The sequence below is a fragment of the Ornithorhynchus anatinus genome, chromosome 3 (genome assembly GCF_004115215.2).
Source record: "Ornithorhynchus anatinus isolate Pmale09 chromosome 3, mOrnAna1.pri.v4, whole genome shotgun sequence".
NCBI classification, from domain to species: domain Eukaryota; kingdom Metazoa; phylum Chordata; class Mammalia; order Monotremata; family Ornithorhynchidae; genus Ornithorhynchus; species Ornithorhynchus anatinus.
Window position 1 is genome coordinate 4,121,401 of NC_041730.1, and position 27,110 is coordinate 4,148,510.

The 27,110-nt window shown below is 63.4% G+C and overlaps 1 protein-coding gene across 1 annotated transcript in view; it reads left to right on the forward strand.

Annotated features, from left to right (window-relative positions):
• The window catches only part of LMNTD2 (lamin tail domain containing 2), a 36,259-nt gene extending 9,504 nt beyond the window's left edge, over nt 1–26,755 (forward strand). Inside the window, exons 2-16 of the mRNA XM_029061573.2 lie at nt 6,786–6,849; nt 9,868–9,968; nt 11,659–11,817; nt 11,929–12,010; nt 13,639–13,821; nt 15,171–15,263; nt 15,357–15,442; nt 16,842–17,062; nt 17,533–17,611; nt 20,783–20,993; nt 21,372–21,494; nt 23,039–23,283; nt 23,369–23,541; nt 24,745–24,824; nt 26,570–26,755. Of these exons, the coding sequence (XP_028917406.1) occupies nt 6,786–6,849; nt 9,868–9,968; nt 11,659–11,817; nt 11,929–12,010; nt 13,639–13,821; nt 15,171–15,263; nt 15,357–15,442; nt 16,842–17,062; nt 17,533–17,611; nt 20,783–20,993; nt 21,372–21,494; nt 23,039–23,283; nt 23,369–23,541; nt 24,745–24,824; nt 26,570–26,701 (2,032 nt within the window). The 3' untranslated portion in view covers nt 26,702–26,755. The remainder of the gene's footprint in view (nt 1–6,785; nt 6,850–9,867; nt 9,969–11,658; nt 11,818–11,928; nt 12,011–13,638; nt 13,822–15,170; nt 15,264–15,356; nt 15,443–16,841; nt 17,063–17,532; nt 17,612–20,782; nt 20,994–21,371; nt 21,495–23,038; nt 23,284–23,368; nt 23,542–24,744; nt 24,825–26,569) is intronic.
• Nucleotides 26,756–27,110: the final 355 nt, after the last annotated feature.

A 27,110-nucleotide genomic window follows, 5' to 3' on the forward strand; every position in this document is an offset into this window, starting at 1 on the left:
CTGTGCCTCGGTGACCTCATCTGTAAAATGGGGATGAAAACGGTGACCCCCCCCCCTCCCCCACGTGGGACCGCCTGATCACCTTGTATCCCCCAGCGCTTCGAACGGTGCTTTGCACGTAGTAAGCGCTTAACAGATATACCGCCGTTTTTGAAGTGAGTGGCCCAAATTCTCACAGCTGACGGGTGGCGTAGTGGGGATCAGAACCCACGACCTCTGACCCCGAAGCCCCGGCTCTTTCCGCCGAGCCGCGCTGCTTCCAGTCCGCTGATAGAGAGTCACATTCCCTGCCCACAAGGAGCTCACAGTCTAGAGGGGGGAGACAGGCAGCGATACAAATAAACCGACATTAATAGGAATAGATAAAATTAACGGACGCATTCATTCGTTCGTTCAGTTCAGTCATACTTTTAACTTCTCTGGGCCTCGCTGACCTCATCTGTAAAATGGGGATTAAGACCGTGAGCCCACGTGGGACGACCCGATTCCCCTGGGTCTACCCCAGCGCTGCGAACGGCGCTCGGCACGGAGTAAGCGCTTAACAAATACCGACATCGTCATCGTCATCATTTATCGAGCGCTTACCGTGCGCTGAGCACTGGGCTGAGCGGGTGGGGAAGTAAGTGAAACAGCGTGGCTCCGTGGAAAGAGCCCGGGCTTGGGAGTCCGAGGTCCTGGGTTCGAATCCCCGGCTCCGCCACTCGGCAGCCGGGTGACCGTGGCCGAGTGGCTTCACTTCTCTGGGCCTCAGTGACCTCATCTGTCAAATGGGGACGAAGACCGGGAGCCCCCGCGTGGGCCAACGTGATGACCCCGTATCTCCCCCAGCGCTCACAACGGGGCTCGGCACAGAGTAAGCGCTTAACAGATACCGACGTTATTATTAATAATAATTATTATTATTTAGCTGTCAAATGGGGATGAAGACTGTGAGCCTCCCGGGGGCCAACCCGATGACCCTGGATCTCCCCCAGCGCTCAGAACGGGGCTCGGCACAGAGGGAGCGCTTAACAGACGCCACCATTATTATTATTACGATATAGCGATGAAGAGGGACAATCCCTGCCCACGACGAGTTTACAGTCCGGAGGGGTGGGGGGAGACAGTCAGCAGTACAAATAAACTCACATTATTAGAAATCAATAAATAAATGACAGTTCCGGACCTAAGCGGTGCGGGGCTGGGACGAGGGGGAGGAAGAAAGGGAGCGGGAGAAGAGGAAAGGGGGAGGGGGGGAGGCCGCAGTCAGGGAAGGCTTCTTGGAGGAGGTGGGCGCTCAATAAGGCTTCGGAGGTGGGGAGAGTCATCGTCCGTGGGATTTGAGGAGGGAAGGCCTTCCGGGCCAGAGGCGGGACGTGAGCAGACCAGCGGCAGATCCGGGATTGATAATAACGTTGGTATTCGTTAAGCGCTTACTACGGGCCAAGCTCTGTTCTAAGCGCTGGAGAAAGATGCCAGGTCATCAGTTTGTCCCAGGTGGGGCTCACGGTCTCAATCCCCATTTTAATAAGAATAAAAACGTCGGCGTCCGGGAAGCGCCTCCTGGGTGGCCGAGCCCCGTTCTAAGCGCCGGGGGAGATCCGGGGTCATCGGGTCGTCCCACGCGAGGCTCCCGGTCTTCATCCCCATTTGACAGACGAGGGGACTGAGGCCCGGAGAAGTGAAGCGACTTGCCCGCGCTCACCCAGCTGATAAGGGCGGGATTCGAACCCGTGACCTCCGCCGGCCAAGCCCGGGCTCTCGCCGCTGAGCCACGCTGCTTCTCCGAACGCTGTTCTAAGCGCTGGGGAGGATACAACAAGGTCATCACGCCCGGGCTCTAGTGTACTTTGCCAAGCGCTTAGTCCGGTGCCTACGGTAAGCGCTCAATAAATACGATTTACCGAGTGACTGCCTGGCCGGGACTCCCCGGGGTGGGGAAGGCAGGACTTTGCCCCCGGGGAAGTGAGAGGGGGGAGGGGAGGGGCTGGGAGAGGGCAGAGGTCAGTCATTCATTCATTCGATTGTATTTATTGAGCGCTCACTGGGTGTGGAGCACTGGACTAAGCATTTGGGAGAGGACAATGCAACAATAAAGAGAGAGAATCCCCGCCCACAACCGGCTCACGGGCTAGAGGTGGGGGGGGGGGGGCGGTCTTTCGTTTTCCCTGACCCTCTGACCCTCATTCGATAGCATTTACTGAGCGCTACGTGCAGAGCGCCGTACTAAGCGCTTGGAATGACAGTTAGGCAACCTGGCTGTGTCGCTACCTCCCAGGGCCGAGGGGGCGGGCAGGGGGGCAGCAGCTTTTCTGGGCAGGTCAGGGAGCCAGGAGGCGGGGCCTGGAGGGATCATCATCATTATAATAATAATAATAATCATGTCGGTATTTAAGCGCTTGCTACGGGCCGAGCGCCGACCCAGGGGCATCAGGTCGTCTTCATCCCCATTTTCCAGATGAGGCCACTGAAGCACGGAGGAGGCGAAGTGGCTCGCCCACGGTCACCCAGCTGACGCGTGGCGGAGCCGGGATTCGAACCTATTCATTCAATAGTATTTACCGAGCGCTTCCTACGTGCAGGGCACTGGACTAAGCGCTTGGAACGAACGAGTCGGCAACAGACGGAGACGGTCCCCGCCGTTAGACGGGCTTCCGGTCTAACCTGTGGCCTCCGACTCCCGAGCCCGGCCTCTTTCCACTGAGCCGAACTGGTAACTGTCCAAACTGTACTTACCCAGCGCTTAATACGGTGCTCTGCACGCAGTGGGCGCTCAGTAAATACAGCGGAACGAATGAATGTTCAGCACTCACTATGTGGCGGATGCAAGACGATGGGGTCGGACAGAGTCCCCATCCCCCGTGGGGCTCACGGACTCCATCCCCATTTTCCAGATGAGGGAACTTCCACTCACTCACTCATTCAATCGTATTTATTGAGCGCTTACTCTGTGCGGGGCACTGGACTAAGCGCTGGGAACGGACAGTGGGGCGACAGATGGCGACCATCCCCGCCCGACGACGGGCTCGCCGTCTAAGCGTGGCTCGCTGGAAAGAGGCCGGGCTTGGGGAGTCGGAGGTCACGGGTTCGCATCCCGGCTCCGCCACTTGGCAGCTGTGGGCGAGTCACTTCCCTTCTCCGGGCCTCGGGGACCTCAATCCGGAAAATGGGGATTACAACTGCGAGCCCTACGCGGGACAACCCGATGACCCTGTATCCACCCCGGCGCTCAGAACGGTGCTCTGCACATGGTAAGCGCTTAACAAATAGCATTATTATGATGATGATTATCATTAGACAGAGGAGACGGATGGCAGAGCCAAACAGAACAAAACAAGACATCGTCAAGATAACATAGACTCAAGGGGATGGGCACCTCATTAGCAAAATAAATAGAGTAATAAATAATAGATGCAAATGAGCACAGTGCCGAGGGAGGGGGGGAAGAGCAGAGGGTGAGGTGGGGATGGGGCCGAGGGCCAGAGAAGTGAAGCGACTCGTCCAAGGCCATACAGCCGACGAGTAGCAGAGCCTTCTGACTCCCAGGCCCGGGCTCTACCCACTAATAATAATAATAATAATAACGTCGGTATTTGTTAAGTGCTTAATAAATAATAATAATAATAAGGTTGGTATTCGTTGAGCGCTTACTATGTGCCGAGCGCCGTTCTAAGCGCTGGGGGAGATACGGGGTCATCGGGTTGGCCCACGGGAGGCTCACGGTCCTCATCCCCATTTTCCGGAGGAGGTCACTGAGGCCCAGAGAAGCGAAGTGACTCGCCCAGAGTCACCCAGCTGACAAGGGGCGGAGTCGGGATTGGAACCCACGACCTCCGACTCCCAAGCCGGGGCTCTTTCCGCTGAGCCGCGCTGCTGCTTCCTTCCTGAGTAGGGGGTCCGGGGGCAGGGGCAGAGGGGGGGATGGTCCAGGCCCCGAGAGCTGGGACAGTGGGGGGAGATAAGGCAGGCTTGGCCAAGACAACTGGACAGTCATTCATTCAACAGTATTTACTGAGCGCTCACTAGGTGCAGAGCACCGTACTGAGCGCTTGGAATGGACAGATCGGCCACAGACAGAGACGGGCCCTGCCCACCGACGGGCTTACGATCGCTCAGGCCCCCAGGCTGCAGCCCGAGTGGGGAAGGGGCCGCTTGCCCTCAGGCTCCCTTTACTGGACGTGGACCCCCCCCCCGCCCCCCCAGCCTCCCCCTCTTGCTCTCCCCTCTCTTTGCAGCCCCTCGAACCCCGAACCCCGGGACCGCTTCCCTCCTGGGTGGAGGGGCTGGCGGGGGGAGAGGGCCTAGCCGCGCACGTCTCTGCAAGCTCCCGCACGCCTGCCGACGCGTGCGGGAAAGGGACGGTGACAGGGAGAGTGGGAGAAGCAGCGTGGCCTAGTGGTTAGAGGCAGGACCCGGGCGGGGGGGGGGGGGTCTAATCCCTTTCGGTCGTGTGGCTCAGTGGCAAGAGCCCGGGCCTGGGAGTCAGAGGTCACGGGCTCGAATCCCGGCTCTGCCCCTTGGCTGCTGGGTGACCTTGGGCAAGTCACCTCGCTGGGCCTCAGTGACCTCCTCTGGAAAATGGGGCTGAAGACCGGGAGCCCTCACGGGGGACGACCCGATGATCCCGTATCTCCCCCGGCGCTTAGAACGGTGCTCGGCACCTAGGAAGCGCTTAACGGATACCAACGTGATCACTGAGGCGCACCGCCTAGCAGAAAGAGGCCGCGCCTGCCTACGTGCCATTCATTTATTAAGTCACTGGTTCATGATATTCATTCATTCATCCGATCCTATTTAATAATAACGAGGGCATTTCGTTAAGCGCTTACTAGGTGCAGAGCACTGTTCTAAGCACTGGGGGAGATACCGGGTCATCAGGGTGTCCCACGTGGGGCTCCCGGTCTCCATCCCCATTTTCCAGATGAGGGAACTGAGGCCCGGAGAAGCAAAGCGACTCGCCCGAAGTCACACGGCTGACCAGCGGCGGGGCTCGGGTCGGTGGCAAGGGCCGGACCCGGGAGTCAGAGGACGTGGGTTCTAATCCCGGCTCTGCCACTTGTCTGCCGCGCGACCTCGGGCAAGCGGCTTCACTTCTCTGGGCCTCAGTGACCTCATCTGGAAAACGGGGATGGAGACCGGGAGCCCCGGGCGGGACAGGGACTGTGTCCAACCCCATCTGCTCGGACTCACCTCGGCGCTTAGTACGGGGCCTGGCACACAGTAAGCGCTTACGAAATATCCATTCCTTCAATCAGTCGTATTTATTGAGCGCTTACTGGCTGCAGAGCACTGGACTGAGCGCTCGGAATGGACAATGGGGCAGCAGATGGAGACAGCCCCTGCCCAACGACGGGCTCACGGCCTAGAAGCGGGGAGACGGACAACGAAACGAAACAAGTAGACGGGCATCAATGCCATCAAAATAGAAGCGGCGTGGCTCAGGGGAAAGAGCCCGGGCTCGGGAGTCGGAGGTCGGGGGTTCTGATCCCGGCTCCGCCACTTGTCTGCCGTGTGGCCTCGGGCAAGTCACTTGACGTCTCTGTGCCTCAGTTCCCTCATCCGCAAAAATGGGGATTCAAAACTGTGAGCCCCACGTGGGACAATCTGATGACCCCGTATCCGCCCCAGCGCTTAGAACAGCGCTCCGCCCGGAGTAAGCGCTTAACAAATACCAACATTATTATCATTATCACCCTGTCTCTCCCCCAGCGCTTAGAACAGTGCTCTGCTGTTCTAAATACTAAGTAGTAGTATTATAAATAAAATCACGCATAGATACACGATCGCACTATTGTCATTACGGTGCTCAGCACACAGTAGGCACTCAATAAGTACCACGGATTGATGGATCGATTGATCGATTGAGGGGGGTCCCAGGTGTGGGAAGGAAGTGCCTCCCTACAGGGACTGAACGATCGCTAATTTCGTTTCTATTCGCGTCTGCCTTCCCCTCCAGACTGTCAGCTCCTTGTGGGCGGGGAACGTATCTGTTAATATCGTTGTAAGTGTCCTCTCCCAGGCGCTCAGTCCGGTGCTCCGCACATATCTGTATCTATTATTTATTACCCTATTTATTTTAATTAATGAGGTGTCCATCCCCTTGATTCTATTTATCTTGATGATGTTGTCTCGTTTTCTCGTTCTGTTCTGCTCTGCCGTCTCCCCCCCCGTTCAGACCAGACCGTGAGCCCGTCGTTGGGCAGGGATGGTCCCTCTCTCTCTCTCTTGCCGGGTTGTCCATTCCAAGCGCTTAGTCCGGTGCTCTGCGCATAGTAAGCGCTCGATAAATATTAGCCAGTGAATGAACGGTGAGCGCTTAGAGAAGCAGCGTGGCTTAGCGGAAAGAGCCCGGGTCCGGGAGTCGGAGGACGTGGGTTCTCATCCCGGCCCCGCCACCTGTCAGCTGTGTGACCTTGGGCAAGTCGCTTCACCTCTCTGGGCCTCAGTGACCTCATCTGGAAAAATGGGGATTAAAAGTGTGAACCCAACCCGATGCCCTTCTATCTATCCCGGTGCTTAGAACAGTGCTTGGCATATAGTAGGCGCTTAACAAATACCGTCTCATCATCATCACCACTATTAGTGGTAATTAATCAATATGACCGACTGGAGCCTCTCCCGGCCATCCCGCCCTCGAGGCCCCAGGTCCAAATCGCTGCTGGGTTGTGGGGGTGGGTTCATTCATTCAATAGTACCTATCGAGCGCTTACTATGTGCAGAGCACTGAACTAAGCGTTTGGAACGGACAATTGGGCGACAGTTTCAGCCCCTCCCTGCCTCCGGTTACCATGGGAATGGTAACCAAGGAACCCCCCCCCCTCCCCCAACACCGGGGCGGAGGAGCAGAGACCAACAGCCCCCCTGCAGCGGGTGAGCTGGGGGCGGATGGGGAAGGGGAGGCTGGAATCAACCGACCAATCAATCGCTGGTGTCTACTGAGCACTTAGAATAATAATTAACGACGACGGTATCGGCGAGGCGCTTACTGTGTGCCAAGCTCCGTTCTAAGCGCCGGGGGAGGTGCCGGGTAGTCGGGTTGGACCCAATCCCTGTCCCCCCACGGTGCACGGTCTCTTAATTCCCATCTCATTCATTCCTCCGTTCGTTCGATAGTACGTACAGAGCGCTTACTGTGTGCAGAGGACTGTACCGAGCGCTTGGAAAGTCCAATTGGGCAGCAGACGGAGACCATCCCTACCCAACGACGGGCCCACGGCCCGGCTCTGCCGCTTGTCAGCCGTGTGACTGTGGGCGAGTCACTTCACTCCTCTGGGCCTCAGTGACCTCATCTGTCAAATGGGGATTAACCGGGAGCCTCACGTGGGACGACCTGACGACCCCGTTATCTCCCCCGGCGCTTAGAACGGTGCTCTGCGCATAGTGAGCGCTTAACGGATACCAACATCATTATGATTATAGAAGGGGGGGAGACGGACAACAAAACAGACAAGTAGACGGGCATCGATCGCACGCCACCTTTTCCAGATGAGGTCACTGAGGCCCAGGGAAGTGAAGCGACCGGCCCAAGGTCTCACAGCAGACAGGGATTGGAACCCAGGTCCTCCTGATTCCCAGGCCCGGGCTCTACCCGCTGTGCCATGCTGCCATACTAAGCGCCTGGGAGAGGACAACAGAGATGGCAGGACTGCTTACGGGAAGCGGCGCGGCTCAGTGGAAAGAGCCCGGGCTTGGGAGTCCGAGGTCATGGGTTCGAATCCAGGCTCTGCCCCTCGGCGGCTGGGCGACCTTGGGCCGGTCGCTTCACTTCCCTGGGCCTCAGTGACCTCATCTGGAAAATGGGGATGAAGACCGGGAGCCCCACGTGGGACGACCCGATGACCCTGCGTCTCCCCCGGCGCTTAGAACGGTGCTCGGCACCGAGTAAGCGCTTAATTAATAAATGCCATCCTTATCCTTATTATTAACCCCACCTTCCCCACCATCCCGGCTCCACCCCACGCCTGCTGCGTGGACCTTGGGCAACTATCTTCACTTCTCTGTGCCTCAGTGACTTCATCTGGAAAATGAGGTTTGGGGCCGTGAGCCCCACGTGGGACAGGGACCGTGTCCCACCCGATTTGCCCGTATCCACCCCGACGCTCAGTACAGTGCCTGGCACATAGTAAGCACTTAACAAATACCGCAGTTATTGTTTATTATTGGAGTACTAGCGTGGCTCAGCGGCAAGAGCCCGGGCTTGGGAGTCAGAGGTCGTGGGTTCTAATCCCGTCTCCGCCACTCGTCAGCTGTGTGACTTTGGGCAGGTCACTTCACTCCTCTGGGCCTCAGTCACCCCCTCATCTGGAAAATGGGGATCGATAATCAAAATAATGATGGTATTCGTTAAGCGCTTACTGTGTGCCAGGCACTGTACTAAGCCCTGGAAAGACTGTAAGACCCACGTGGGACAACCTGATGACCTTGTATCTACCCCAGCGCTTAGAACAGTGCTTGGCACATAGTAAATGCTTAACAGATACCATCATTTATTGCCGAACTGTACTTTCCAAGTGTTCGGTATAGTGCTCTGCACACAGTAAGCGCTTAGTAAATATGACCGAATGAATGAATGATGATGATGATGATGATTACTGAGCAGTAATAATAGTGATGATGGCATTTGTTATTAGGGGCTTCCTCTGGGGATTCCCGGCTCGTCGTGGGGAGGGAACAGGTCTACGAACTCTGTTATACTGTAATCAGTCAATCAGTGGTACTTACTGAGCTCTTACTATAGGCAGAGCACTGTACTAAGCGCTTAGGAGAATACAACACAACATAATTAGCAGAAAAGTCCCCTGCCCACAGCGAGCTGACAGTCTAGAAATGAGCCTACGGACTTCCGTATCAATCAGTCCATCACTCAAGGGTATTTATGGAGCGCTTACCAGATACGGAGCACTGTACTAAACGCTTGGGAGGGTACAAGAGAACGGAATTGGCAGACACGGTCCCTGCCCGTAAAGAGCTGACAGTCTAGTGACTAGATTACAGTCTTCTGTATCGATCGATCAATGGTATTCATTGAGCGCTTACTACGTGCAGAGCACTGTACCAAACGCTTGGGAGAGCACAAGAGAACGGAACTGGCAGACGCGTTCCCCGCCCGTAAAGACTGACGGTCTAGAGAGGAGCTTACGGGCTTCTGTTTCAGTCAATCGATGATATTTACTGAGCGCTTACTCCGTGCCGGGCACTGTCCTAAGCGCTTGGGAGAGGACGACATAAGAGAACTGGCAGACACGGTCCCTGCCCATGACGAGCTGACAGTCCAGAGACCAGATTACAGTCTTCTGTATCGCTCAATCGATGGTATTTATTGAGCGCTTACTCTGTGCAGAGCGCTGTCCTAAGCGCCTGGGAGAGGACGAAATAAGAGAATTAGCAGACGCGGTCCCTGCCCCTAAGGAGCTTAATAATAACAACGTGGGTATTCGTTAAGCGCTCACCACGCGCCGAGCACTGTTCTAAGCGCCGGCGGAGATCCAGGGGCATCGGGTTGGCCCACGTGGGGCTCCCGGTCTTCACCCCCATCTGACGGAGGAGGGAACCGAGGCCCAGGGAAGCGTGAAGGCCCCAGCAGACAAGCGGCGGTGCCAGGGTTCGAACGCACGAGCCCCGAGCCCCGAGCCCCGAGCCCCGCTCCTCCCCCAAGCGCTTAGTCCAGCGCTGTGCACACCGGGAGGGTTCAGCGGATCCGCCGGGTCGACTGCCGGACGTCCCGGCCGGCCCCTCTCCCACCTCTGCCCGCAGATGGCCGAGCCCGACGCCGGCGCCCGGCCGCCTTCGCCCCGGCCCGCGGGGCCGGGGCGGGCGGAGGCAGATGGCGGCGGGCGGCGGGGGGCCTCCCCGGACCCCGGGCGGAACAACGAGTCCGTGCTCTGGCAGGCCGTGGAGCTGAGGGGGGATCCCGGCGGGGACGAGACCCTCCCGCCCACCGGCCCGGACCCGGCCGAAGAGGACTCCCGTCACCCCAGAGGCGGCCTCCGGTACGTGAGCCGGTTCCCCGGCCGCCCGGCCTCCTCCCGGAGGTCACCCCGGCCGTCCCCCCGCCTCCGGGCCCCGTCGACCGATCGACCGACGGTGTCTATTAAGCGCGTACCGTGAGCGGAGCACCGGCCTACGAGCTTGGGGGGGGACGACGACCTCCAGGACGTGACCCCGTTCCCCGTCGGTCGGCCCGGCTTCCTCCCGGAGGTCATCCCGGCCGTCCCCCCGCCTCCGGGCCCCGATCGATCGGTGATATTCGTTAATAATGACGCTGGTATCTGTGAAGCGCTTACTATGTGCGGGGCACCGTTCTAAGCGCCGGGGGGGATACGGGCTCATCGGGTCGGCCCACGGGAGGCTCACGGTTAATCCCCGCGTCGTGTGAGCGGAGCACTGGACTAAAAGCTCGGGAGGGGACGGCGACCTCGAGGACGTGAGCCCGTTCCCCTTCGGTCGGCCCGGACGTCCCCCCCGCCTCCGGGCCCCGATCGATCGACCGATCGATCGGGGGGTATTGATTGAGTACGTGCTGGGCGCAGAGCACTGTTATGATAATAACTGTGGTATCTGTTAAGCGCTAACTACGTGCCAGGCACGGCGCTGAGCGCTGGAGTGGCAAGAGAAGCGGCGTGGCTCAGTGGCAAGAGCCCGGGCTTAGGAGTCGGAGGTGGTGGGTTCTAATCCCGACTCCGCCCCTTGTCAGCTGGGTGACTCTGGAAGTCACTTCACTTCTCTGGGCCTCGGGTTCCCTCATCTGGAAGATGGGGAGGAAGACTGGGAGCCCCACGTGGGACAACCTGATGACCTTGTATCTATCCAGCACTTCGAATAACGCCTGGCACAGAGTAAACCCTTGACAAATCCCAAATTATCATTATTTCTTATTGCACGGTCCTTGTCATTCATTCGACGGTATTTATCGAGCGCTTACTATGTGCAGAGCACTGTACCGAGCGCTTGGAATGGACGATCTGGCAACAGATTGAGACCATCCCTGCCCATCGACGGGTTCACAGTCTAATCTAATCTTGTCCCAAGGGGGGCTCGCAGTCTTCATCCCCATTTTGCAGATGAGAGAACCGAGACCCAGGGAAAAGCGAAGGGACTTGACCGGGGTCACACAGCGGACAAGTGGCAGACAAGCCTCCCCTCAAATCTGACAAGACGATGACTCTCCTTCCTCCAAAGCCTTATCGAAGTCCCACCTCCGCCAAGAAGCCCTCCCTGAGCGCGCCCCTCCTCTCCTCTCCTCCCGCTCCCTTCCGCGTCGCCCCGGCCGGCTCCCTTTCTTCGTCCTCCCTCCCGGCCCCGCACCCCTCATGTCCTTCTCTCTCATCTTCTTTATTTCTACTCCGGCCTGTCCCCTCCTCTAGACCCGAAGCCGGCCGCGGGCAGGGAATGCGTCGGCCTTCCGTCACATCGTACGCTCCCGAGCGTCTAGCCCGGTACCCTCCACGCGCACGGCGCTCAGTCAGTACGATCGAACGGACGAACCCAGGTCCTTCCGACGCCCCGGGCTCGCTCCGTTAGGCCGAGCTGCTTCCCCGTACTGAGCGCCCGGGAGGGTCCGCTATAACGAGACACTTTTCCCTGCCCGCAGCGAGCCTCCGGTCGTCGGGCCCCAGACGGCAGGAAACGGGCCGACCGGGGATGGGGGGCTGACGGGGCGGGGGCCCGGTGCCGTTGCAGACCCTCTCTGGACGCCCGGACCCTGTGGCTCCTCCTTCGGCAGAAAGAGCTGGAGCTCCGGGCCTTGCGCCAGGCGGCCCGGAGGAGGCCGGAGGCCCGGCTCTCGAGCGTCCTGCGGGCCCTGGCCGACCGGAACGGCGAGGAGGGGGTCCAGCGGAGGTGAGCGCTCCCCCCCGCCGCCCCTCCACCCGCCCGCGGCCGACCGCCCGGCGCCCTCTGACCTCCGGCCCCCTCCTTCCTCCCCGGGTGCCCGGGTCTGCGACCCCCCAGGCAGCGGCTCATCGAGGCTCTTCAGAAGCAGGTGGAAGAACTGAGCGCGCAGCTGGAGGTGCAGAAGCTGCAGCACGGCAAGGTGGGGAGAGGGGCCGGGTCTCGGCCCGGGGGCCGGGCGGGGGGGGGCGGGGGGGATCCGCGTGGAACCGGCCGCCGGCCAACTCGGGACCCGGCCCACTGGAGGGGTTGGAAACGGATTCACGGCCTCGGTCGGGGGTCTTTACCGAGAGCCGACCGTGTGAAGAGCACCGGACTGACAATAATAATATTTGTGGAGCGCTTACTGTGCACCAAGCACCGTTCTAGGCGCCGGGATAGATGCGAGCTCATCACGGACTTCAGCCCCCTTTTGGAGATTAAATAATGACGGTATCTGTTGAGGGCCGACTATGTGCCAAGCACCGTTCTAAGCGTCGGGATAGATAGAAGGTCATCAGGTTGTCCCACTGGGGGCCCCCGGTCTTCATCCCCATTTTCCAGATTAATTAACGATGGCATTCGTTAAACGCTCACTGTGTGCCAAGCACCGTTCTAAGCGCTGGGATAGATAGAAGGTCATCAGGTTGTCCCACTGGGGGCTCCCAGTCTTCATCCTCGTTTGACAGAGGAGGTAAATGAGGCCCAGAGGAGTGAAACGACTCGCCCAAAGTCACACTGCTGACCGGCCCAACAGTCCACTCGGAACGGACCCTCGGACTCATTACCCTATTTATTTCGCTAATGAGATGTACATCGCCTCGATTCCCTTTATCTGCTATCGCTTTAATGAGACGCTCATCCCCTCGATTCTGTCTATTCGCCATCGTTCTCGTCCGTCCGTCTCCCCCGATTAGCCCGTCAGCCCGTCAGAGGGCGGGGACCGTCTCAGAGGGCGGGGACCGTCTCTGTCGGTTACCCACCTGTCCGTTCCAAGCGCTCAGTCCAGGGCTCCGCACACAGTAGGCGGCTCGATAAATACCATCGACTGAATGAACCAACGGACCAGTCACCCGTCCATTCGGTCGTCTCGAGTGAGCGCTTCCTGGGTTTCCGTTCATCCGTCCCATCGTCTGTTCTCGGCACTTACTGCGTGCAGAGCACCGGACCGTTCGCTCAGTCATCCCGTCCCGTCTACTGAGCGCTTACCGCGTCCGGAGGACCGGACTAAGCGCTCGGGAGAGGACGGCACGGCAACGAACTGACGCGTTCCCTGCCCACCCCGAGCTCACGGTCTAGAGGGGGAGACAGACGTGAACGGAAATAAATAAAATGACAGAGAGGGACGTAAGCGGGGCCGGGAGGACGAAGAAAGGGAGCCGGTCGGGGCGACGCGGAAGGGAGCGGGAGAAGAGGAGAGGGGGGCGCAGTCAGGGGAGGCCTCCCGGAAGCGACGGGCCTTCGACGAGGCTCCGGAGGAGGAGTCGTCGTCTGAGGGACGTGAGCCGAACTGTACTTTCCGAGGGCTCAGTCCAGCGCCCCGCGCGCAGTGAGCGCCCCGTAAGTACGACCGGACGGAGGAATGTGAGGAGGGAGGGCGTTCCAGGCCGGAGGCGGGACGTCGGGCGCCGGAGGCCCGGCGAGGAGGTCGGCGCCGGAGGGGCGGGCTGCGCGGGCCGGGGCGGAGGAGGACGGCGAGGGGCCAGGCGAGGTAGGGGCGGGCGACGGCGGGGAGTCGGCCCGCGGCCGGGACCCCCTAGGCCCGAACCCCGGCCTCCCCTCCGGCTGCAGGAGAAGGAACGGCTGCAGGAGCGCCTGGCCTGCTCGGAGCGGGTGGTGCGGAGGATGGAGGAGGAGCTGCAGCAGCTGGAGGTGGCCTGCCTCCTGCAGCTCGCCCGCGGCCTGTCCGGAGGCTGGCAGACCCGCTCCTCCTGGGTCGGCCGCACCCTGCGCTCCCAGACCGGCAGCGTGGAGGTGAGGCCCGCGCGGGACCCCCACCCCCCCCCCCGCCCCGGCCCGCCCCCTCCCACCTCACCCGCCCCATCGTCGCCCGCGCGTTCGGCCCGCCGTGTCTCCTCGGCGCTTCCCGCGCGCCGAGCGCTGGGGACAGTCCGACGCGACGGGTTAACGCACGCGTTCGTGACGACGATCGTGGTGGTGTCCGTTAAGCACTCGCCATGTGCTGCGGCAGCTGGGGGGATCCAAGCTGATCAGGACGGCCCCCGTGGGGCTCACGGTTTTCATCCCCATTTTCCAGAGGAGGTCAGTGAGGCACAGGGCAGCCAAGTGACTTGCCCGGAGTCACACGGCTGGCAAGCGGCCAGGCCGGGATTAGAACCCACGACCCCTGACTCCCAAGCCGGGGCTCTTTCCACTGAGCCCCGCTGCCGCGTTCCCCGCCCACCGTAATGATACCGACGGCGTCCGTTAGGCGCTTACTGTGTGCCAAACACGGCTCTGAGCGCGGGGGGAGATACGGGGTCATCGGGTTGTCCCACGTGGGGCTCACGGTCTTCAGAGGAGGGAACCGAGGCCCGGGGAAGTGCAGCGGCTCGCCCGAGGTCACCCGGTAGACGGGCGGCGGAGCCGGGATCGGAACCCTCGGTTCGGCGGGGCACGGGTTCTAATCCCCGGTCCGCCACCTGCGTGACCCCGGCCGGGTCGCTTCCCTTCCCCGGGCCTCGGCTCCCTCGTCTGTAAAACGGGGATGGAGACCGTGGGACGGGGAGCGGGTCCGGCCCGGTCTGCTTGTATCCACCCCGGCGCTGAGTACAGCGCCCGGCACACGGTAAGCGCCTAGCGGACACCGGCACGGTCGCTATTAAGGAAGGCGGTCGTCATCCCCGTTGCCGTCATCCCCCCTCTGGCATTCAGTCGTCTTTATCGAGCGCTTCCTAGGTGCGGAGCACCGTACGAAGCGCTCGGAACGGACGCTCCGGCAACAGATAGAGACCGTCCCCGCCCGACGGCGGGCCGACGGTCCAATCCCCACGCGCCGTTCCCGGGTCGGCCGCTCGCCGGCCGGCCTCGGGCGAGCGGCTTCGCTCCCCCGGGGCCTCGGCGACCTCCCGGGCGGGGTGAGGGTGGCGGGCGGGCGGCCCGTGGGGGACGGGGACCGGGGCCACGACCTCGTGTCCGTCCGCGGACGGCGCCCGGCACGTGGCGAGCGCTCGACGGACAGCGGGGTGCCCGTCACGCCGCCGCCTCCGGGCCGGGCCCCGCTACGGGCGGGACTCCCGGCCCCCTCCTCCCCACCTACACGCCCGCAGCCGGGACCCCCGGGGGTCCCCGGCCCGACCTCTGACCTCCGGCCCCGGCGGCAGACGCTGACGGCGGAGGCTCTGGCCGAGGAGGACAGCGACATCTCCCTGCGCCGCGTCAGCAAGCAGCGGGACTTCTCGGCCTTCAAGGAGGAGGTGAAGCCCCCCGGCCGCGGCCCCGGCGCCCCCCCCCGGGACCCCCCGCCCGCCCCGCGCCGACGGGCCCGCCTCTCTCCTCCTCCCCGGCAGGGTCTCAACTCCGACGACCTGAACAGATTACTGGCCTTGCATTACCCTCACATGTTCAGAAACGAAGCGTCCAGCTCCGAGTCCAGGTGGGGAGCCGACCCCCTCCCCGCCCCCCCGCTCCGCGCCCCAGCGGGGCCTCCCTCGCTTCCCCTGCCCGCTTCACTTAGAGAGAAGCGGCGTGGCTCGGTGGCTTGGGAGTCGTTCATTCAGTAGTATCTACCGAGCGCTTCCTAGGTGCCCAGCACCGGACCGAGCGCTCGGAACGGACAGATCGGTAGCAGACAGAGACGGTCCCCGCCCTCCGACGGGCTCCCGGTCGAATCGGGGAAGATGACGTCCGCATTGGCCGGGGATCGAACCCGGGCCTCCCGCGCGGCAGGCGAGAACTCTACCGCTGAACCGCCCCCGCGATGAGTCGGCGGTCACGGGTTCCGATCCCGGCCCCGCCGCCTGTCAGCAGGGTGACCCTGGGCAAGTCACCTCTCTGGGCCTCGGCGACCCCATCTGCAAAATGGGGATCGAGACTGTGAACCCTATGTGGGACAACCTCATCGCCTCGTCTCTCCCCTCCCCGGCGCTTAGAACGGCGCTCGGCACATAGTGGGCGCTTAACGCACACCACCGTTACGAGCATTCACGCTTATTATGCTTCGCTTCTCCGGGCCTCAGTTACCGCCTCTGGAAAATGGGGGTCGAGACCCGTTTACTCGTTCTGACGCCTGCCCTCCCCCCTTCGGGGCGAAAGCCCGCCGTGGGCAGGGATCGTCTCTCTGTACCGTTCTACCTCCCCAGCGCTTAGTCCAGTGCTCTGCACACAGTGAGCACTCAATAAATACGACTGAATGAATGAATGACAGCGCCCGTGTCCGACCCACTCTGCTTGGATCCGTCCCGGCGCTTAGTACGGTGCCCGGCCCAGAGTGGGCGCTTGAGAAGTACCGTCGTTATCAGTCATCATTCTTATCACGGGATAAACTTGCTGCTCCCAGAGCCCCCTCCCCTCTCCGTCCCGGGGGTCCGGGGCTGAGGCCCAGAGAATAATAATATTAACAATAATAAAAAAGGTACTCGTCGAGCACTTACCGGGGGCCAAGCACCGTCCCGAACGCCGGGGTAAATGCGAGGTCATCGGGTGGGACCCGGTCCCCGGCCCGCACGGGGCTGCCGGCCTTCATCCCCCGTTTTACGAACGTGGAGACCGAGGCCCGGGGAATAACGATGTTAATGATAAAGGTACTCGTCGAGCACTTACTTGGTGCCAAGCACCGTCCCGAACGCCGGGGTAAATGCGAGGTCATCGGGTGGGACCCGGTCCCCGGCCCGCACGGGGCTGCCGGCCTTCATCCCCCGTTTTCCGGAGGCGGTGACCGAGGCCCAGGGGCTGATGAGAGCGATGGGACTCGCGAAGCGCCGACTATGTGCCGGGCACCGTTCTGCGCGCCGGGAGAGCCGAAGGTAACGGGGTCGGACGCCCCCCCCGCCCAGCAGCCGAGAGCCGAGCAAGCCCCGCCTGAGCAGGAAGAGGGCCAGCGTCGGGACCAGGAGCGTGGAGTGGCGGGTCCAGTTGCGGTCGGAGTCCAGTTCGTCCAGCCTGGAAGACGACTGGCCGGACGCCCCCAAGCCCTGCCCCTCGACCCACAGGACCCCTCCCTACTCCCCCCGGGGCAGCGTCGGGCTGGACCCCCGGCCCGAGGCCGAGGAGCCCCGTGAGTCCCCCGTGGGAAGCGGGTGCGGGGGGGGGAACCAGGTGGGGTCCGGGGCGGGGGGGGGGGGGATGGCAGGGGAGCACGGACCCTCCCCGGGCATCCCCTCCCAGTGCTTAGGGCAGCGCTCTGCGCCCACTCGGCGTCTCGTCGCTACCTCCCACGCGGCTACGCGGCTAGAGGCCCGGGCCCGGGAGTGGGAAGGGCCCCGGGTCCTCATCCCGGCTCCGTCACGTATCTGCGGGGGCGACCTCGGGCGGGCGGCCTCCCCGGGCCTCGGTTTCCCTCGGCCGTCGAATGGGGACGGAGAGCGGGAGCCTCGCGGGCGACGGGGACCGGGCCCGTCCGCCCGTGACCGGCTGGGAGGTTAGAACCGCGCCCGGCCCGCGGTAGGCGCTTAAGGGGCACCCTGATGGGCGCGATGATTCTCCTTCCCCGCCGACCTCTCCCCCGGCCCGCCCCGGGGCGGGCAGACGCCCCCCGGCCAGCCGGAGCCCGGACGGACGAAGCCACCCAACGAGCGGGCAGCCAGGACAGCCTGCGCCCGACCAGGTGAGGGACGAGGCCGAGGCCGTCCGGCACCGACCGCCCTCCCGCTCCCCTCCCGCCGGCCGGGAGAGGCCCCTTCCCCGCCCCCCCCCCGTCCCTCCCCCCGGGATGATTTCGGCGGCGGGGGTTGCCCCGGCAACGGGTACGGGATGAACCTGCCGCTCCCGGGACTCCCCAATCAACGGGGGAAACCTTCGCGAGCGGCGGGGCCCGGTGGAGAGAGGCGGGGCCCGGCGGTCAGACGGCCCGGGTTAACAATAATAATAATCGGGGTATCGGTTGAGCGCTCACTCGGGGCCGAGCGCTGTTGGGGGAGATACGGGGTCGTCGGGTCGTCCCACGTGGGGCTCCCCCTTTGAATCCCCGTTTTCCAGATGACGTCGCTGAGGCCCAGGGAGGCGAATGAATATACGATGGCATTTGTTAAGCGCTCACTATGTGCCGAGCACCGTTCTAAGCGCCGGGGGAGATACGGGGTCATCGGGTTGTCCCGTGGGGCTCGCCCTCTCGATCTCCATTTTCCAGATGAGGTCGCCGCTGAGGCCCGGAGGAGTGACTATATGATGGCATTTGTTAAGGGCTTTACCACGTGCCGAGCACCGCTCTAAGCGCCGGGGGAGATCCGGGGTCATCGGGTCGTCCCACGCGGGGCTCACCGTCTCCGTCCCCATTTGACAGATGAGGGTCACTGAGACGCAGAGAGGTGACTCGCCCGAAGTCACCCCGCTGACAAGTGACGGAGGCGGGATTAGAACCCACAACCTCTGACTCCCGAGCCCGAGCTCTTTCCAGTGAGCCACACCGCTTCTCCAGCTCGGTTCTAATCTGGGCTCTGCCGCGGGGCTACCGGATGACCTTGGGCGAGTCACCTCACTTCTCCGTGCCTCAGTGACCTCATCTGTAAAACGGGGATTAAGACCGGGAGCCCCACGTGGGACATCCTGATTCCCCCGGGTCTCCCCCAGCGCTTAGAACGGTGCTCGGCACATAGTGAGCGCTTAACGGATACCAACATGATTCTTCTTCTTCTTCTTCTTCTCTGGGCCTCGCTCACCTCGTCTGTAAAGTGAGGAGGAAATCCTCCTCCCTCCTACTTAAACTGGGGACGGCGACTGGGGCCAACCTCACTAACTTGTATCTAAGTCAGCGCTCAGTACAGTGCCTGGCACATAGCGCTTAACAATAATAATAATGATGATGTTGGTATTCGTTAAGCGCTGACTCTGTGCAGAGCACTGTTCTAAGCGCTGGGGGAGACCCAGGGGAATGTGCGTCTCTGCCATCATTATTATTCTTATTCTTACAGTGCTTGGCACAGAGTAAGCGTTTCACAGAAAAAGTTAAAAAAGTGTGTGTGTGTGTGTGTGTGTGTGTGTGTGTGAGGTCTGTGAGCCCCATGTGGGACAACCCCGATGGCCCTGTATCTCCCCCAGCGCTTAGAACAGTGCTCGGCGCAGAGTAAGCGCTTCACAAATACCAACATTATTATTACCTAAGCCAGTGCTTGCACGGCTCACCGGAAAGAGGCCAGGCTTGGGAGTCAGAGGTCCTGGGTTCAAATCCTGGCTCCCCCGCTTGTTAGCTGGGTGACTTTGGGCAAGTCACTTCCCTTCTCTGGCCCTCAGGGACCTCATCTGTAAAATGGGGATGAAGACGGGGAGCCCCACGTGGGGCAGCCTGATCACCTTGTATCTCCCCCCAAGGCTTAGAACGGTGCTCTGCACCCAGTAAGCGCTTAACAAATGCCGGTATCGTTATTATTATTATTATTACAGTGCCTGGCACATGGTGAGCGCCTAACGAGACCATAGAAAAAACCCCACCTTGAACAGGTGGGGAGGGGGGAGAGATGTGTCTGTGCGTGCGTGTCTCTGTGTAGCTAAACTAGAGCTTAGAACAGTGTTTGGCACATAGTAGGTGCCTTACACGGACCATTTAAAAGAAAGATCTTGAACCTGTAGGGTGGGGGAGAGGTGTGCGAGGGTGTGTCTGTGTATCTGAGCCAGTGCTTGAGTACAGTGCTTGGCACAGAGTAGGTGCTTAGCAAGAACCACAAAAAGAAAACTTGAACAGGAGGGGTGGGGGGAGAGATGTGTGTGTGTGTGTGTGTCTTTGTGTAGCTAAGCCAGAGCTTGGCACAGTGCTCGGCACATAGTGGATGCCTAACACGGACCATTTAAAAAGAAAAATCTTGAAACCGTAGGGTGGGGGGAGAGATGCGTGTGTGTGTTTGTTGGTATCTGTTAAGCGCTCACTATGTGCCGAGCACTGTTCTAAGCGCTGGGGTAAACACAGGGGGATCAGGTCGTCCCACGTGGGGCTCACGGTCTCAATCCCCATTTTACAGATGAGGGAACTGAGGCACAGAGAAGTTAAGTGACTCGCCCACAGTCACACAGCCGACAAGTGGCAGAGTTTGTGTCTCTGGGCATCTAAGCCAGAGCTCAGAACGGTGCTCGGCACATAGCGGGTGCCTAACGAGAACCATTCAAAAAGAAAAATCTTGAAACCGTAGGGTGGGGGGAGAGATGCGTGGGGGGGGCGGGGGTGTCTTTGTGCATCTACGCTAGAGGTTAGAACAGTGCTCGGCACATAGCAGGTGCCTAACGGGGACCATTTAAAATCAAAATCTTCAGGCGGTAGGGTGGGGGAGAGATGGGCGAGGGTGTGTCTGTGTGGCTCAGCGGAAAGAGCACGGGCTCTGAGGTCAGAGGTCACGGGTTCGAAGTCTGGCCGTGTGACTCCGGGCGGGTCACGTCACTCCTCGGTGCCTCGGTCACCTCATCCGTCAAATGGGGATGGAGACGGCGAGCCCCACGTCGGGACCACCCGATTCCCCCGTGTCTCCCCCCGGCGCTTAGAACGCTGCGCGGCGCATAGTGAGCGCTTAACGAATACCGACGTTACTATCACTGTCATCTCAGCCAGCGCTTGAGTACAGTGCTTGGCACGAAGTAGGCGCTTAATGAGAACCATAAAAAAACCCCTCGAAAGTGGCGGCGGGGGGGGGGGGATGTGCGTGAGCGTGCGTGTGAGCGTGTGAGCGGAGGGGGACCGGGCAGGCCGGGGCCTCGGGGGCGGGGGAGGGAGGGGAGGCCCGAGGGGGCGGCCGGGGGGGGGGGGGGGGGGGGGCGCCTCCACGGCCCGGGCCCGCTGCCCTCGCCCCCGGCCCAGGAAGAAGCCGCGCCGGCGGTCGCCCGCCTCCGCCTGCCTCAAGATCCAGAAGGTGGACGAGAGGGGCAGGTTCGTCCGGCTGCAGAACACCTCGCCCGACGAGAGCGTGGACCTCGGCGGCCACACGCTCCAGCGGCGCCTGCACGGCTACCCCGTGTCCGTCTACCGCTTCCCCCCGCGCACCCTGCTGCCCCCCGCCCACCACATCACCGTGAGCCCCCGGGGGCACCGGGGACGGCCGGGACGCCCCGTCACCTCCGCCCCCGGGCCCGCCTCGGCGGGTCCCCGAGGGCCCGGGCCTACCGCCGCGGTCGCCTGAGGTCCGCGGCCCCCCGCCGCGGGCCCGGGGGGCGGGGGGGCGGGTCCGGGGGGTTTCCCGGGGTGGGGGGGCGGGGGCGGGGACCCCCGCGACGGTCACCCGCGGGCTCCGGCCTCGGTGGGGCGAGGGGGAATCGGGAAACGAGGCCCGCGGCCTTCCCGCCACGAGGCGCGGGCCCGGCCGGGGGGACCCCGGGCGGGGCGGGGGCGGGGGGCCGGGCCCGCGCCCCGCCGGGCGCTCGCCGGTCACCCGTCGGTCCCCCCCGCTCAGGTCTGGGGGTCGGAGAGCAAGGCCCGCCCCCACAAGCGCCCGACGGACGCGATGACCTCGGGCCAGCAGACGTTCCGCGGCGGCCCGGGCTACGCCTCCACCCTGGTCTCCCCCAGCGGAGAGGTGGGCAGCGGGCCCGGGGGGCCGGGACGGGGGTCCCCCGCCCGCTTTTCCTCGCCCCCCCCCCCTTCCCTTCTCCTCCTGCCCCAACCACGCCGAGGCCCCCGGCCTCCCCTCGGCCGGTTATTATTGCCCCGCCCCGCCCGATGACCCCGGGCAACGATAGCGATAATGACGTCGGTATTTGTTAAGCGCTTACTCCGTGCAGGGCGCTGATCCGAACGCCGGGGGAGATCCGGGGCCATCGGGTCGTCCCGCGGGAGACTCCCGGTCTTCATCCCCATTTTCCAGACGAGGGAACCGAGGCGCCGAGAGGCGACGGGACTTGCCCGCGGTCACACGGGCGGCGGAGCGGGGACTCGAACCCGCTCCACTCCTCGGCCCCCCCCCCCGCCCCGGGTCCCCTCGTCCGGAAAACGGGGGCCGACTAATCGTGGTGAAAAATGACAATCGTGCTAGGTGTTTGGCGCTCACCATACGCCGGGCGCCGTACCGGCTCGGCGGCTCGAGCCCGGGCTTGGGGGTCAGAGGTCGCGGGTTCTAATCCCACGACCGTACTCACCCGATGGAATCTACCGAGCGCTTCCCGCGTGCGGGGCACTGCGGGAAGCGCTTGGAACAGAGCGGTGCAACGGCACAGAGACACGTCCCCCGCCCACGGCGAGCGTGGCCCGGTGGCTAGAGCCGGGGCCTGGGAGTCCGAAGGACTCGGGTCCTAATCCCACCTCCGCCGCTTGCCCGTTGCGGGACCCTTCACTTCCTTGGGCCTCGGCTCCCTCATCTGGAAAACGGGGTTTAAGCCCGCGAGCCCCACGGAAGGACCGCGTAAAACCCGATGAACTTTTCTCTGCCCCGGCGCTTGATACGGCGCCCGGCACGGAGAAGTGCCCGACAAACAGCAGTGAGTGTTACTTCCCGGCCCGCGGACCCCACCGCCCCGAGCCGAATCGGCCCGGACCCGCTCCCGATTATTTCGCGTCCGCCCCGGCGGTCGGGGGAGAGAGCCCGGGCTCGGGAGTCAGAGGTCACGGGTCCGAATGCCGCCTCTTGTCAGCCGTGTGACTGCGGGCAAGTCGTTTCGTTCATTCAATGGTATTTACTGAGCGCTCGCCGCGTGCGGAGCGCTGTACCCAGCGCTCGGAATGGACAAATGGGCGACAGACGGAGACGGTCCCCGCCCTCGGGCGGGCTTACGGTCTAATCGACTTCACCTCTAATCGACTGCACTGCTCCGGGCCTCGGTCACCTCATCCGTAAAACGGGGATGAAGACCGCGAGCCCCACGAGGGCCGACCCGATGACCCCGCACCTCCCCCGGCGCTTAGAACGGTGCTCGGCACACAGGAGGCGCTTAACTGATACCGGCGTCGTCAGAACAGCGCGTGGCACGTAGTGAGCGCTTAACAAATCACCCCCATCATCACGGTCCTCGACCCCCCCCCCCCCGCCCGCCAGCGTACGGGGCGGCCCCGGGGCGGCGCCCGACGGCGGGGGGGAGGAAGGAAGGGGCCGGTTCCGAGGCCGGTCCCGCTCTGTGCCCGCCCCAGGTCCTGAGCTCGTACCGGGCTCCCCACCGGAAGACGGAGGCCTCCCGGGCCTTCAGCGACGACGTCGACCTCTCCATCGACCGCTTCCCCCTGTCCCGGGAGTCCTGGGAGTCCTGGGCCTCCCAGGGGTCCCGGGGGTCCCGGGAGTCAGGGAGCGCCAGCCTGGCCCGGGCGGCGGGCGCCGGCAGGAGGGGCGGGCCGAGGGCCCCGGGACCGTCGCCGGGGTCGGCGGCCCGGCCTCCCGGGTAGGCGCGGGGCCGCGCGGGGCGGGAGGGGCCGCGACCCCCGGCCCCCTCGCCGCCCCTTGCCACCCCTTGCCCCCCCCCGCAGCTCCTCCGCCTGCGGGCTCAGGCCCCAGAAGCGCTTCTCCCCGCTCAGCCTGCCCACCCAGAGGAGCCCGCGCTGCTCCTTCTGCGAGACCAAGAAGCGGCACAGCCTCGGCTCCGACACCGGCCTCACCTCCGACGACCCGCTGAGCTCCATGGGGCTCCCGGTCATCCCAGGTCCGTCCGGGGCTGGCGACGACGCTGGCGACGATAACGTTGGCGTCGTTGAGCGCCTCCTACGTGCCGGGCGCCGTTCTGAGCGCCGGGGGAGATCCGGGCTCGGCGGGTCGTCCCACGTGAGGCTCCCGGTCTTCACCCCCCATTGGACAGATGAGGGAACTGAGGCCCGGAGAGGTGAAGTGACTCGCCCGGTCACTTACGGTACTTGGGGAAGCAGCGTGGCTCGGCGGAAATAATATCGCTGGTATTCGTTAGGCGCTTACTACGTGCCCGGCACCGTTCTAAGCGCCGGGGTAGACGCAGGGGAATCGGGTCGTCCCACGTGGGGCTCCCGGTCTCCATGCCCATTTTCCAGATGAGGTCGCTGAGGCACCGAGAAGTGAAGCGACTCGCCCCGGGTCGCACAGCCGACGGGCGGCCGAGCCGGGATTCGAACCCACGACCTCCGACTCCAGAGCCCGTTCTCTTTCCACTGAGCCACGCTGCTCCTCTTCCCGGGCTCGGGAGCCGGAGGTCGTGGGTTCGGGTCCCGGCTCTGCCGCTCATCGGCTGCGTGACCGTGGGCGAGTCCCTTAACTTCTCGGGGCCTCGGTTCCCTCATCCGTAAAACGGGGATTAACTGTGAGCCTCAAGCGGGACAGGCCGACGACCCCGTATCTACCTCAGCGCTTAGAACGGCGCCCTGCACATAGTAAGCGCTTAACGAATGCCAGCATTATTGTAGTGGGTGCTTAGCAAATACAATAACAGTAATTATCATCGTTAATAAATGAGAGACGCGGAGGTAAGCGGTGGCGGGGCCGGGCGGGGGGACGGACGACCCTCTTCATCGCCGTCGTTCTCGTCCGCCCGCCTCCCCCGACCGGACCGCGGGCCCGTCAGGCGGCGGGGACCGTCTCTGTCCGTCGCCGACTCGTTCGTTCCAGGCGCTCAGTCCGGTGCTCCGCACGTAGGGAGCGCTCGATAGATACCGTTGAATGGATGAATGAACGAAAGAGGGAGCGAGTCCGGGCGACGCGGAAGGGAGAGGGAGAGAGAGGAAAGGAGGGCGCAGGCAGGGAAGGCCTCTGGGAGGAGGTTCCAAGCGCCGGTCTAAGGGTGGGCCTCGGCTAAGGGGAGGGGGCTCTTGGGCGGGAGCGGGCCTCGGCCCGGGTCGGGAGGAGGGGGCCTGCTCTGTCTGACGGGTGGTCCGCCCCGCAGAGACCCTGTCCAGTCAGCCCTCCCTGCAGAGCGAAGAAAACCTCGGGCCCGGGGGCTCCGACCCCCCGCTACCTCCCGTGGTAAGGGCCGGGGGGGCCGGGCGGGGCGGTCTGGGGGGCCGGGTCTGGCCCGGGGGGGTCCGGGCAGGGGTCCGGGGGAGAGGGGAGGGGGCGGAGGCAGGGTCCGGGGGTGGGGGGGTGGGAGGTGGGTAGGACGGGGCAAATTCCCGGGCATCTTGGATTCAGTGGGGTGGGCGGGGGCGGGGGGGCTATGCGTCGGACCCAAACTCCCAAGCCTCCTGGATTCGACGGGCCCGGCGAGAGGGGACGGGGGCCCGCGCGCGGGTGGGCGTGAAGCAGCACGGCCCGACGGCTAGGGCCCAGGCCTGGGAGACGGTAGGTCCCGGGTTCTGATCCCGCTCCGCCGCCCGTCCGCCGGGTGACCTCGGGGAGGTCGCTTCCCTGCTCCGCGCCTCCCTGCCCTCATCCGGCGAACGGGGACGGAGACCGGGAGCCCCGCGGGGGACGGGACACCCCGGCGGTCGGTACAGTGCCGGGCACAGGGTAAGCGCTGAACAGATACCCTCGAGAGCCTGGCTCGGTGGCAGGAGCCCGGGCTCGGGAGTCAGAGGTCATGGGTTCGAGTCCCGGCTCCGCCGCCCGGCAGCCGGGTGACTGGGGGCGAGTCACTTCGCTCCTCTGGGACCCGGCGACCTCATCTGGAAAATGGGGGTGAGGACCGCGGGCCTCGCGTGGGCCGACCCGATGGCCCCGGATCTCCCCCGGCGCTCAGAACGGTGCTCTGCACACAGTAAGCGCTTAACAGATACCAACGTTATTATCATCATTATTCCCTGCGCCTCAGTTCTCATCTGGAAAACGGGGATGAAGACGGTGAGCCCCACGTGGGACGACCCGATCACCCTGTATCTCCCCCAGTGCTTAGACCGGTGCTCGGCACATAGTGAGCACTTAAGAAACACCACCGTCATCATCATCATCATCATCATCCACCAGCCTTTCACTTGCCCTTCTGGGACCGTTTCCCACGTCACCTCTGCCTCTATCGATCCATCGATCAGTGGCATGTACTGACCATCTGCTGTAACGATAATAACGTTGGTATCTGTTGAGCGCTCACTAGGTGCGGAGCACCGTTCTAAGCGCCGGGGGAGATACAGGATCATCAGGTGGGTCCCCCCGGGAGGCTCGCGGTCTTCATCCCCATGTTCCAGATGAGGGAACTGAGGCCCAGAGAAGTGAAGTGACTCGCCCACGGTCGCCCGGCTGACGGGCGGCGGAGCCGGGATTCGAACCCTTGACCTCTGACTCCCAGGCCCGGGCTCTTTCCACCGAGCCGCACTACCGCGCAGGGCACCGCACTGAGCGGTTGGGAGGCTACGCCAGAGTCGGCAGACGGGGCCCCCGCCCACCACAAGCTTACGGTTCATTCGTCCGGTGGGATTTATCGAGCGCTTACCGTGCGCGGAGCGCTGTACCGAGCGCTCGGGAAGTCCAACCGGGCACCGGATAGAGACCGTCCCCACCCAGCGACGGGCTCGCGGCCTAGAAGGGGGGGGAGAGGGACAACGGAACGGAGCGAATCGAGTGAACGGGCAAGTCTACGGACTACCCCGTCCCCGCTCCACGTGGCCTCGCCGCCCCGTCCCCGGTCCGTCCGTCCGCGGGCCACCCTCCCCGTCGAGCGCTCGCTCCGAGCGAGGCGCCGGGGCCCACCCCGGACGAGCCGGCCGGGGAGCGGTCGGTGCCCGGGGTGGGACTCCGGCGTCGGGCCCCGGGCGCTGAGGCCGGGCGCTGCCCCGCAGGGCTACGGGAGGAGGCTGGACCTGTCCGGACCTCTGGTGGCCCTCACGGCCCAGAAGACGGCGCAGAGCAAGTACGGCTTCAAGGCGCTCACCTACCCGCCCATCACCAACGAGCTCCGGGCCAGGGTGTGACGGACGGCCCGGACCCCCCGGCCCCCCGCCCCCGCCGGGCCCCGCCGCGCGGCCAACACGACCCGCTCCCGCCGCACCTCGCTGTCGGGTCGAGTCGTCGCGCGGGCCGGGCCTCGGGGGGGACGACGACGGGATTTGTCGAGCGCCTACTCCGGGCCCGGCGCCGTCCTAAGCGCCGGGGTCGACGCGGGCTCATCGGGTCGTCCCCCGCGGGGCTCCCGGTCTTCGACCCCATTTGACAGGTGAGGGAACTACTGAGGCCCGGAGAAGTGAAGCGACTCGCCCCGAGTCACGCAGCTGACAGGTCGGGGAGCCGGAGCCGGGATCAATGACGCCGGGACCCGTTAAGCGCCCACTATGCGCCGAGCACCGTTCCGAGCGCCGGGGGGGGGACACGGGGCCGTCGGGC